Raw genomic sequence first — 13,493 nt, forward strand, 5'->3', positions numbered from 1 at the left:
GGCTCTTTATAGAGTCATATCTGGCATTAGGGAGAAAAGAAAGACTACACATGTGGCTCTGGTTTCATTTGACACCAGGGGTGCTTTTGATAATGTAAGGTGGCTCTCCTGATGTGACACTTGAAGAATATTGGAATTACTAAGAATATTTATGAGATTATAAAAAGTTACTTTAAAAGGCAAAAGATGGTTTTTAAGGGTCCATCTGATAATTTGAATCTGGTTTTTGACATTTACAAAGGATGCCCCCCCAAGGCTCTTCTGTTCTGGGCATCAGTGTTAATGACTTATTGCAGAAAGTAAATATTTTGATTGTGAGATTGCCTGTTATGCCGACGATATTTTGTTTATGGTGGAGGGAGATTCTCTTGAAAAAATGGAGAAAAGTATTTCAAAAAGTAGAAAATGATTTGAAACAATGGAATGAAAGAAAGAAAATATATTTTAATAATGAAAAAACTTGTGGACTTTTATTTTTCCTCAGTCTAGAAGAAAGACTAGACCCCCACAATTGAAATTTAAGGGTAATCGTATCAAATTTGGTGAAAATATGAAATATCTAGGAATTATTATTGATAGCAAATTAAGTTTTTGGAACATTTTAAGCATATACATAGAATTACAGATAACATTTTAAAATGTTATAAGTATAATTTTAGTGCTGTTACTTTCAATAGAAAAGGTTCCACCCTGAGAGAGAGATTTAAAAATGTGATCATCCCTTAAATATGGAGTCGGAGCTTGGGGCTGCCAGGCGGAGGAGGTACTTGGAATTACAATAAAATTAGACACCCTGCAGAGAGGCTAAATGCTTGCCATTAAAAGAGCCTTCAGAAGCGTTTTGACTGAAGTTGCCTGCATCCTTGAGGGTGTTCCACCCCTCTCGATTTTATACAAATTATGCTACAAAAAGTTTCTATTAGCTAATAAAATTATTATAGAGACTGAAATTGGACAAAAAGTACTCACAAGTAAGGCCTTTCAAGAAGAGAATGCAGATATTATTCACCCTATGACACGATTTGGATTATTTTATGATTTTGAATTTTCTTCTGGTGGCGAAATAGACGTTTTTACAGATAGTTCTGGAATTCATGGGGGAGTGGGTAGCGCTGTGGTAATTTATTTTCATGGAGTGAAGATAGACAAAGGAAGAATAAAACTTAAACAAATGAATTCAGTTTATCAAGCAGAACTTTACTTTATGCATTTACAGAGGCTTTGAACTGGATTAATAAAAAATTAACGGTTTGATGTTTTATAAATATTTATACTGATGCCCTATCTGTGCTTCAGGCACTTGCCCAAAAAGATTTTAAAAATTGACTGATTAATGAAATAAAAGACTTGTTTAAAAAGGTTGAAAGAAAACATATATTACACTGGATGAAAGCACACAGTGGAATTGACGGAAATGAAAAAGTGGACACCCTTGTTAAAATGGCGGCACTTGGGGATCGGATTGATAATTTTGATATTCAAGATTCAAGAAAAACGACCATTGCTGAAATGGAAAACTAGATTTATATAGAATGGAATTTTCGCTGGGAGTTGTCTAAAAAGAAAAAAGAGTTAATAAAAAATATAAAGTTAAACAAAAAGATGAATATTATAAATGATGTTGATATAAATCATGTTTTGACTAATCATGTGCATTTCACGGCTTATTTTAATTGGTTTCATCTACAGAATAATGATAAATGCTTAACTTGTGATAAGCTGGGGATGACAGGCACTTCATCGATAAATGTATGCTTATCCAGAGTGCAAGAGAGATATATAGAAAGAATTTTAAAAGGAACTATTCAAATTTGAAAGATTTTGCAGAGACAATAATGAAGATTATAAATACGAACAAAGATAGAATTGGAATTCGGCACTGAGACTCAGATTTTGGACTTTATCTGTTTTTGGTTATATTTGTTTTTTTCTGGCCAGTCCCATTTTTTTATCATACGGCCGGCTTGTGTCGGCTAGAAGGATTGGGGCTATGCCCTTATAATAAATAATAATAATACTGTTCTTCATATCATCTACCTTCATGCATAATATAATCAGAAAACAAATTTAGTGCAAAGTTTAAAAAGCAGAAGATTGCCTGACATGGATCTGCAGAGTAGCCTAACCTAGAAAGGGTATGTATAGTATTATTTGAGCAAATACAAAACTTTGAAAATCTACACATTTTTACAAAAATTTAGGCACCACGTTATAAAATCTGGAGCCTAACAAAATGTTTCTGAATTAAATAATGTACCTTGGCCATTATTAAATTTTAGTTCCGCAAATTTAATTTTTAAAAATTAAATTTAATCCTTATTATGAAATTCTAAGCATGTAATATAATATCAATACACAAATTTTTCAGATTTGTCCAGTAATGGAGATTTTATATATATATATACAATTATTGAGATAAAAATCTACAAAAAACATCAATTACATAAATTAAATAAAACAACAAAAGAAACACAAAATTAGTCTTATTTTCAAAAATGATTCCTTTGTTTATTGGTGAAATTATGAGATAAGATATTCTATTCATCCTATAACATAAAAGCTACTGAAAGAAATAGAAAAAAGAAAAAAGATTTTACTTACACATCCACACTGTGGTTGGATTTTATTGTACCCTGAGAAGCTGAAACTGTGTATTTGCTGCAATCAGTGGATGATACTATAAAGTACATGGGTAAGAAAGAATAAGTATAAATAGTATTCTGAATCGGGCACTTAACTGTCTAAATTATTACATGATAAAAAAATACCAGTAAGAACTTTTAGGTACTTTTGTAAAAGAGCAATCACTTTGGAGCAGTTTGCAGATTTTTTACGAAAGAAAAAAAGATTGATTACTGATAACTGCAAAAAAATTACTTGTTATATGCATAAATATTCCCTGTTTTAACTAAGTATTTATCCTGAAAATCAATTAAACATACTTGTAAGCAGATTTTTTATTTCTTTTGAAATGGTAGAAATTTTATAGCAATTTCTTTCAGATTACATTCAAAGGAACTGTTCCGTGTAGCGATTTTACAGCAAAATATTGTACATCAGCAAAAATTTTATGCAAATTTCTCCCACTACAAGGAAATCCCACAAGTGCATTTAAAAGAAAAAAAAAAGGTCAGGATTTGTTTATAAAACCCCCTGGAACTTATAATTCAACAACCAAAATGAGAATGACAATGTTGCCCGTTAAAAATGAACTGAAGAATTACTACGGACAAGGTTGCAAGAGTTTAGCACATTTTGAAAATTTGGTATCCTATTAAAATGGTTACATTAATACGTAAGTACCCTCCTCTTTTTCTTTTTTTATAATGCACGTTTAGAGAACCCGTTTTAAAAATCTTTTACACTTGAGATTAAAATAAAATACTCCTATACCTAGTAGCACTAACCAAAGTAACATTAAAAGAAGTAAGGTCTAACTTAATTTTGCAATACCAATACAAAGTCCGAAATCTAGACTGATCTGAAATCTGCACTTCTGGATCAACAGCAACTTTTTTATTTTAATGCTTTATGCTTGTGCATTTGACATTTTTTCATAATAAAATATGCGGACAGTCCTGATTCTTGGTTTCACTTCAGCTCTGACATCAACCTGGCAAATCATTATACAGTCAAAAGTCGTTAATTCGGACACCCATAATCCGGACCTCAAAGCTACAAACTTTCTGCGCATGCCTCGCGTTCACATACGCACAGGTGTTTACGAGAGTGCGTAAGACCTTTACGGCTGCGAATATGTTTGTGCGCATGCGCGTTTAATGTGTAACGGAGTTATACGTTAAGCTAAAATTATCTAATTCAGTTAATGTTGCAGATTGCTTTGTTCCTTAATCTTCAAATTGGATCCGGCTTATTATTTTTTGCAGACTGTTAGAGCAATTTCATAAAAGTAAGCTTGAACTTTCGATTATGTCAAATAGAATTTCCGATATATATTTACTAATATGTAATTTTTATCTACAAAGCGAAAGTATGTTTTGAAATCCGAAGTCTGTTTATCAATTTCACACCCCGGATTGGAAGTTGATCTGTCAGCACTATCCTTATCTTCAGGGCAGATGTTTTTATTTTATCTGGCTTATAATTCCTTACTAAGTGTAGTATTTTATCTCCAAGAAAGTGACCCAGTGGTTATTGAAAACGAAAACATTTCTATTGACAAATTAGTCGGTATTCTCAACAAGCAATTTATAGTACTTGAACAGCGGAACTTTGTAACTAAATAAGAAATTATGTCTGTTTAATAGAATTAAAGAGAAAGTATTATCACATGAAACAAAGCAACTTACATTGAAGGAAATGTTTAATAAAGTAAACAAATAAATATTAAGCTTTTTCTTTTTGTAAATTTTGATACCCTTTAGATCATAATTGTTCTTTATTTCATAAATTACGGTTTCATATTTTTAATTTTGTAATTTCTGCATGCCATCTTACCAGATTTAAACTGATGATCTATAATCCGGAATCGCCAAAGTCCCGACGAGTCCGGATTAACGACTTTTGACTGTATATTATTTTTTGCTTTCATCACAGCTAGACTATCAACAAACACATATTGCAACTTGAGAAATGACTCCTGCAGCGATGTCTAAATATCTTTTTTTAAACAATAATAACTGAATACCAATGAGACTGGAAACCTTTTATGTTGACATTACACTTGGCAGTGATTACAAACTTCAGCTAATCCGGTTCCAAAGTGCATTGGCAAGGAGAAATTTAACAGAAATATCTTTCCATGTCCCGTAATTGATTTTGTAGATAAAACTCGTAGGCCAAATGATTACATTTAGTGGTGTCTGAATTAAGAATACCTGATTTGTTATTCAGATAAGGCCAGGACCAGCACAAGAGCAAGTGTGGCCATACCAAGGGCCAGAACTTAGGAAAGGTAAAATTTTTATAAGTTAGAGAAGCACTGTGCAACAAAATTATGAAATGACAGAACCTTAGAACTAAGATAAGGTACAAGGATGTAAAATTTTTAGAATTTAGAGAGGCACTTGGCAGCATAATTTCAGATCTGCAAGAGACTGCACCAAGCTGCAAACTGTCTAGCTCCAGCCCTGGATAAATCTTTAAATATGTATGAGAATTTACTTATTCAGAACTCAGATAAGCCTCAAACATGTGCAAGAAACAGTTGTAAGTATACTAAATAATTAAACTAATACAATTCAGGCTTAATTTCATCAGCATGCAACAGACAAAATTTAGCAAAATAACATGACTTTCTTCACCAAACTCGTGATAATAAATGGCAATAATGTATAGTGGACGTTAGCTATGTTTTATGATGATAGCAGTGAATTTGAATGTTTTCAGATATTGCAAACAAAAAGCAAAATTTTCCAATTAATGAAATTTATAAATAAATATAGAGAAGCAGTAATAAATGAAGATGATATAACTGAGGTTTTCCATTGCTATGAACAATATCAATCAACTAATGGATGCTGAAATCCATAGTACAGTGCTAAATTCAGAAAATATTTCCACCAATAGTGAAGAAAGTGACACAAAGGTTCCAGTATTCTTCTGCTATCGGGACAGGATTCAAAAACATATACATGCATGTATATATGTATTCATGCTTGCATGTATGTATGTACATATGTATGTGTGTATACACTCACATATATATAAATTCCTTTTTCCAAATTATCCTTTACTTTTGTGCCGCAGTGTGTGTAGAGTAGTAAAGCCGATCAAAATCAATATAGATTATTTTTTGATGGTCTTTGTATTTCTTTGTATGGCTTATTGCAGCCATGGGGGCACATACACACATGAAAACATATATACATTTCCAATCTCAGGTCTGATAACAGAAGAATAGCAAGGTTCTTGAGAATGAAAAAAATTTCAAATGATAATTTAATGGATGCAGCAATTACAGGAATGAACAATAGAACTTTATAACCGAACAAGAAATTATGCCTGTGTACAGAAGTAAAGAGAAAGTTAAAACAAGTTAAACTACTCACATTGAAAGAAATGTTTAATAAATAAATAAATATTGCCCCCACCCCCTTTTTTGTAAATTTTGATCTCTTTAAAGTCATAAATGCTTCCTTATTTCATAAATCACTATTTCACATTTTTAATTTTATAATTTCTACATATCATTTTACTAGATTTAAACTGATGATCTAGTATCCAGAAATTGTAAAAATCCCAATGAAACCAGATCTTGGGCTTTGTACTGTATTAAGTGATCTCCTAAGATAAAATAATTATGTTAAAAATTATACAAAAAATTATTTTACTATGATGCATCTTCATTAGCAATATATAAAACTTATTTTACAACATAACACCAGGATATTTTTTAAAAATAATACCTATTATATATTATTTAAAAGCTATTATAAAAAAATATGAATTATTAATAAAACAAAAAATAAAATTTTTAAATAATAGAAATATAAATTATTTACTTCTGAACTTAACAGGAAAGTCATATGGATTAAATATAGTCAAAATTTGCTTGTGTGTTGAAGTATCATCTGCATAAAAAGTAATCTGTTGTTGTGGTGTAGTGAACACTGGCAGTTTGTTTTCGTACCCACTCTGGCCAGGCATTTGCAACTGATGTACCAGGTGATGGACATTGGCTATACTAAATTAAGAAAAAATATTTATTGCATATCATAAACTGAAGTTCAAAGCAAATAAATATAAAAAAGAATTTTAAAACCTACCATTGAATAATTAACAGTTTTGTAGCAGCTACTATGAAAGAAAATCACCACCTTTATGATAAATAGACAAATATGATTGCTAACGGAAAACCAACCTTACTTAGCACCTCTTGTACATAGCCTGGTCTTTCAAGACATACACTGCTCTCTAAAAGGTCAAGGAACAGCATGTTTTTTCAGTCTAATTTGAGAATGAAGCAACACAAAAATAAGAAATTGGAGGACATGTTCACTAAACAGTTCTTTAATGAATGTGACATTAAATGTTTCTAAAGTTTAACGCAAACATGAATTACAACAAAAAATTGCACTTTTGGCAGAGAAATCCAGTGCTGAAGAAAGGGTGCGTCACAGTTTTTTGAGGAAAAATATGTGGTCACATTAGAAGAATGCTTTCTAGTAAGGAATGTGTCCACTCCTAGCTGCAACACACTAGCAGCAGGTGACATTCCATGCTGTCAGTTAAGTTGCTGGTCAGTGAAATGGCAAGGAATGACAAGTCACGAAGTAATCCTTGTTCAAGCACATCTAACAACCTTGGAAGAAACTGCAACCTATCTCCCAAGGTAGTCCCAAAGATGCTCTATCGGATTCAGGTCTGGGGATTGAACTGACAAGGTATGAAGTGAATATTCACCATATTCTCCAGACCATATTCATGGTACTCCCTACCGTGATTTTCATCAGAAGAAATCCAGGACCAATAGCAGTGACATATGAGAGAACATATTGATCAAATATCTCTTCTTGATATCTCACATTGGTCAAAGTTCCTCTATGGAATATATGCAGGTTGGTGTCATCACTGAGAGATATCCCCGCACCACAACATTATTCCACCACCTACCTAACTGTGCCTTTCCACAATGTGAGATGTGAGATAGGTTTTATCTGGTGCATTTCCAGATCAGCTGATGACCTGACTCACTCTCCAGTATGAGCCTGGAAGAGAACAGATGTCCACTGTTGACTGGTCCAGGTGATGTGCTCTCTTGCCCAACATTAAATGGGCACCTGTGTGTCCTCGGGTCAAGGGGACACAAACAACTGGTCATCTTGCATACAGACCTGTACTGTGCAGGTGTCTGTGCATTTTAGTAGCTGAGATTCATGTTCCTGTTGTCACTAAATCATCTGCCATAAGCTGAGGCACACTAATGTTGCTTCTCCTTCAGGCCTAAAATCCTAAATAACGGTCTCCTGCAATTATTGTAACTCTTGGTCTCACAGGAATATATTTTCTTGACACAGATCCTCAGATTTAAACTGATTTCATAGTCGGTGGACTACATGATGAGAGACACTGAGATGTCTAGCAGCATCACCTAGTGACAACCCTATTTCCATCCACTCGATCACCCACCAACTCAACGAATTGGGTAAATGACTTCTCCTGGAAATTAATAGACTCTTCTGAATGAAAAAACTGCTAATGACAACAGAACTCATGCACAACAACTCATAAGCAATAGTACTAACAATTTTTGTATTTTCCCTCCAACTCATATATAAGCATTAATTTCTATAAAATAAAAGTAGTAGCTATTGTTTTTGCATATATTTTCTTAAACTTCATTACTATCATACATATAAATTGTGAGTTTAAATGTTTCCGACATTTTTGTAACGGTGAGCTTTGTTCCTTAAGTTTTGGAGGGGAGTGTATATTTCACATATCACAAACAATCTGGAAGATGCAAGGATAACTGTCTTAATTCTTTCAAATTTGTAATATACGAGCAATTTTCAATTTACTGAGAAGTTAGAAAAATACAGTAGTATTCTTTAAAGAAAAAAGCATTTTACCTTGTTACAGAATACATAAAAAGGGTCACAAATTGCATTTAAATATCAATATTTGAAGATATAATGTTAAAAAGTATAAGTGGAAAGGCATTATTAAAACTATATGAAAAAAAAAAAATAATTTTCCTGAATTTACTTTCTTCATAAAATTTTTATTATCATGTTTTCTTCTTGGTAGCTTTTTCCTGCTGCAAATTTTATATTTGATGATTTTTTTTCATAACGACTTCATTTATTTTTCTAGTTTTGGTATATATTTTCAGGTTTCTATAATTTTTAGTTTTAATTTCACATTTCTTTAATTCTTATTTTGTATATTTATAGGATAGTTCGAAATTACGTAAAAATTATTATTGCTAATTATGATCTAGGACTACCTTGTCTACAAAGAAATGATGTGATATGTACAAAAATAAATAGTGCGAGTATTCGAATTCAGTTTTGCCAACGTCATCTTCAGCCAATACAATTGATTAAGCAGCAGGCATTAAAATATCTATCAAATATATATATATGTTACTGGCAAAGTAAGAAATCCAGCATTTTGTAGAATGCCCAGGCATTTTATAGAATGCTGAAAACTGGCCGGCAATGTATGAAACGATTAAACATTTCACACATTGCCTAGACATTTTATGGAATGTCAAATGACAAACCGGCAAAATATGAAATACATCTGCAATTCTTTTCAAATAACCAAAACTACTTACCAGAATAACTTCTGGTAAGTAGTTTTGGTATTGTAATAAATGATGTAAAAAAGCCAAAATGACTACTAAGAAGGAATCATGAGCCTACTGGTTGCTGAATCACTATGTTATGATGTTTGTGGAAAACAAAAGTAAACTCATTTATCCTGTTAAAGAAGGCATCAATTATTTCACGTATTTCATGAAATTCATTTTGCTGTTGGGCAGTGAGGATCTGACAGAATGTTGAAGGAACTTTAAACCAAATACCACGGAATGATACTGAACTGCACATCCGACTTGGAATTTCTGAAGGAATTTTAAAATAAATATATGCAAGATCACAATTCACTTTATGCCCTAAGAACTCAATTAGAATTAAAGATATTCCTGACTACAAAATTCCCCTTCGATCAATCTAGTGAAAGCAGTCAAGGATTCATAAGATGTATATGTGAAACAAAGTGCCAAAATGTGAAATGTCTTTGCATGAAAAATGTACTAAAATGTCATTCAAGCCTACCATTTTGCAACAAGTAAGTTAATTTTAATTTCTAACTTTTATATGAAAATTTTATTTCCTTTAATAAGAAAGACATAAATTTTGTTTTGCACAACTTTCATATTTCTTAATATATTTTGAACAAATTTTGTTTAGCGGCACTCTCATTATTTTTTTCAGAATAACATTTGTATTTTTGAGGAATGCATGTCATTTTATATAATAGCCTTATCAAGACCTTTTTCATATTTTACCTAAATAGCATTATTATCATTCTATAGAATGCCTTGGTATTGCATATTATGCCTAGGGAAAGTATGTAATAATTCTCATATTTCATACTTTGCCAAAAAACGTCCAGCATTATATACAATGCTGGCGTTTCATACTTTGCCGGTAACATATGTAAAGAATATACAAAAAATAAAAAGTGTTAAAATGAATGAAAGGAGCAAAAGAATATTTCACAGAAGCTGAATATTGTACACTGAGGTACCAAAAATATTGATACAGCTGTTTCTACTCAGAATACACAGTAATATTATTTATGCACAGTACTGCTTGTGTCCACCATTGCATATGCATAATAATAAACATTTGAGGAAGCTTCCAGAGATTTTTCACTCCAAAAATGGTAAGTTTTTGTTAGTATGGCAATTTTTAATGCCATATAATAAGTAGAGCTTCTGTGATGAGTACTTCAGCACCGAAAGTTTGAATTTTCACTGATTATGATTATTTCACTGTTATTATATTCAACAGCATCAAACAGTTAAAAAGAACTAGCAGCGTTATTAAAATTGTAGTACATTAAGATAAATGTATTTTAAAATTACACAAGTTCAGCTATAACATTCAAGTTTATTTAAAGGTTACTGAGCAGCAAATTCCAAAAAATGAAATACTTTATAAGAATATATTAGAGAAATAAACAAAAGGAGCTGATTTTATATGAGAAGCTATGATGTAAGACACAAAAGGTGGGTTTACAACACGATGTGTCATAGTACTGTCTTTCTGTTCATTCCATAAGATAGATCTCACTTACTTTTAATGACTTATATATGATAGAAAAGATCACTGATTGTCTGTCTAAAACTGCTTTTAACATTTTTTTTTTTTTTTTATCTTCAGAAGTCTCCATAAGATTATCATCAGTCATTAGTATCAACAAATTTCACTAACATAACTCAGTTTCTGGATTAGATTTAGTGCAATGGTTATAGGTTTTAGCAAATATAATAACTATTATACTTCTTTAATAATCATGACATTATTTACCATTTCAACCACTTCTTTTTTTCAATGATTTGTAAATAGCATGGACAAATGTCTATAAACAATTCCAAGTGACTTGTGATTGTTTTCCCTTGTATTTCTAGTTTCTAGCATTTCTTGTTTCGTATTTCTCTTTTCAAAGCATCATTTCTTTAAAGAAAGTGATGTGAGATAATTTCTGTAATATTTCTCAACAGTTACTTCATTACAAATTAATCTTATACACAAATTTCTAAAAAAAAAAAAAAAAACTGAAGACATTTACTCTTTTTTTCATTACTAGAATTATATGCTCATTAAAGCAATAATTACTTATTTTCATTACTAATGTATTAATTAAAATATATAAAATTTTTAAACCTAAAAATAATTTAATAAATTACTAAGTAATATTAATTAATACACATTCTAAATATTTTACCAATTCCTGCCATTTTTTAGATTCAACCAGTTATAACCAGATGCTACCATATTCTGCCAGTTTCAACTGGTTTTAACCAGTTTCTGCACCTTTGAGGACAAAAATTCAATTCTGCTTTGTATTCCACTGTAATCATTTAAACCTTGCAACTTATAAACAACTTTTCTATAATTTTAACCATGTAAAAAAGTTTAATCATACCAACAACAGGCAATCCAAGCTTGGTTTCAAACATATTGTATCGAACAGTAAGGAATGTCCAATAAATTATCAGTTTGAACTTTAATTTCACTAGCTCCGAATTATGTGGGATTTCTAATGCTGTTAGACTCATCACAAAAAATACTTAGCAACATGTGATTCAGAGGAGAGCAGATGATCTGAAGCTGATATAACTTTAATTTTACTAAATCAATTAGAAATACTTCAACATTGCAAAATTCTGAACTTATTTACAATGAAACAGAAGAATAAAGTTAGTTATTACTTTATGGTAAAGATATATTTCATACTGTAAAGATATGCAAGTGCAAGGCAACGAACTTTGCGTAAAACTGCTCATAACAGCAGTCAGAAAGTTCTATTGGCCTAAGAGGAATATGATGAAAAATATAAACATTCAATACATTTTTAGAAACAAATAGATTTGTAAGGAATTTTTTTTTTTTAAATCGTACCAGTCTGATTCCCCAAGAAGAACCTTTATTTACTTATATAAGAGTACAATACTAAATATTTAAATACAACATTTAAAAAAAGGTCCTTTCGCAAAACATAATTCTTCACCCCCCCTTTGCTTTTAATCATACCGATTAACAACCGATAAGGAAAAGATTCAATATGTTAGTAGTCCTTTAGCAAATTTCAGAATCACTATGTAGAAAGTTTGTAACTGGTTTTTAACTTATCTAGCATGATCGATTATTTAAAAATTATTTACAGACGTATACAAATTATATGCATATTTAATTAACTAAATTTAAGATCGAAATGAGAAAAGTCCAAACTCAAACTTTTAAATTTTACGTAGTAATCAGGGATGAAAAAGCGTAAGTTAGACATAAAATGAAGCTATTTACAACGGAAATGCATTCACTGGTCATTTTTAAAAATAAAGCCCTTACCTATAAACACTACGCCGTACTACTGTTTTCCTTCGTTAGTTTTTTTCTTCGCTTTGTTTGGAAACAGCTGACTAGCATGGCTACATGTTTGTCAGTATGATTGCATTTTTCCTGTGCTTGCCAGATGTACTCGGCCTTGAAAACTCAGTTTCCGATACCATAGAAACAGGGACTGAAGATTGGAAACTAGGATTCTCATAAGAAATATTTAAAATTTTTATCTCTTATAACTGTTTAGCTAACTAGAAACCGATCAATAAAAATAAGACTTATGAATTATTCCATAGAATTAATGTAACAAAATAATTCCGTAGTTTTTAACTAATTTTTTTTTTTGTTAAGGTTTTTTGTATTAATGCTAATTGTATTATATTTGATAAATTGTATTTTATGAACTTTTTAATATTCTTAAAACTTACCATAAATATATTGCGATTTTCAACAAATTATTTCTGTCCTAAAACTTTCGGTTTCGAAAACCCCTCTCTCTTAACCTCCCCCAACTTTCCTAGATCTAAGGATCGTCTTCTCTCTTCGACAAAATTGTTTATTTTGCACTTCTTTTAGTAAAAACTATAAATATGCTTACTTACTAATTAATTCTAAATTATTATTCATATTTTGAAACAATTTGTCATGTATATGGATCATTTTTATCACATTTTATCAAGAAAAATGTCCTGTAAGGACGAAAGAAACATTTGGAAGCACTTGCCTGAAATTGTGGATTTCATTTACAATAGATCAAGTATCTACGTTTCAAGAACACATTTCATTAATTAAAAAAGAAAAATTTTTAGTTACAGAAAGGCATCTTCTCAATTGATTTACGGGAGAGTGAAATATTTGTTATTACTGATATCAAGGAGCAAACTAAAAATGTTAGCAGACTCAGTTAAAATTAATAAAGCAAGCTTTTCGAATTAGTTGAAAATTTCTGTGCAA

General features: G+C 30.9%; 1 protein-coding gene across 3 annotated transcripts in view; it reads right to left on the bottom strand.

Annotated features, from left to right (window-relative positions):
• The window catches only part of LOC118194758 (motile sperm domain-containing protein 1-like), a 31,452-nt gene extending 18,750 nt beyond the window's left edge, over positions 1–12,702 (bottom strand). For 2 of the 3 annotated variants that reach the window (XM_085819125.1, XM_035365960.2), the window contains exons 1-3: positions 12,549–12,702; positions 6,465–6,646; positions 2,602–2,677 (exon numbers count right to left, since the gene is read on the bottom strand). In XM_085819125.1, the coding sequence (XP_085675251.1) occupies positions 2,602–2,677; positions 6,465–6,609 (221 nt within the window). In that variant the 5' untranslated portion in view covers positions 6,610–6,646; positions 12,549–12,702. Of the gene's footprint in view, positions 1–2,601; positions 2,678–6,464; positions 6,647–11,006; positions 11,154–12,548 lie in introns of all 3 variants that reach the window. The other variant, XM_085819124.1, reaches the window with a different exon arrangement.
• Positions 12,703–13,493: the final 791 nt, after the last annotated feature.

Source organism: Stegodyphus dumicola, chromosome 6, assembly GCF_044657685.1.
Source record: "Stegodyphus dumicola isolate Sdum_Otavi_A_Nest chromosome 6, ASM4465768v1".
Lineage (NCBI taxonomy): Eukaryota > Metazoa > Arthropoda > Arachnida > Araneae > Eresidae > Stegodyphus > Stegodyphus dumicola.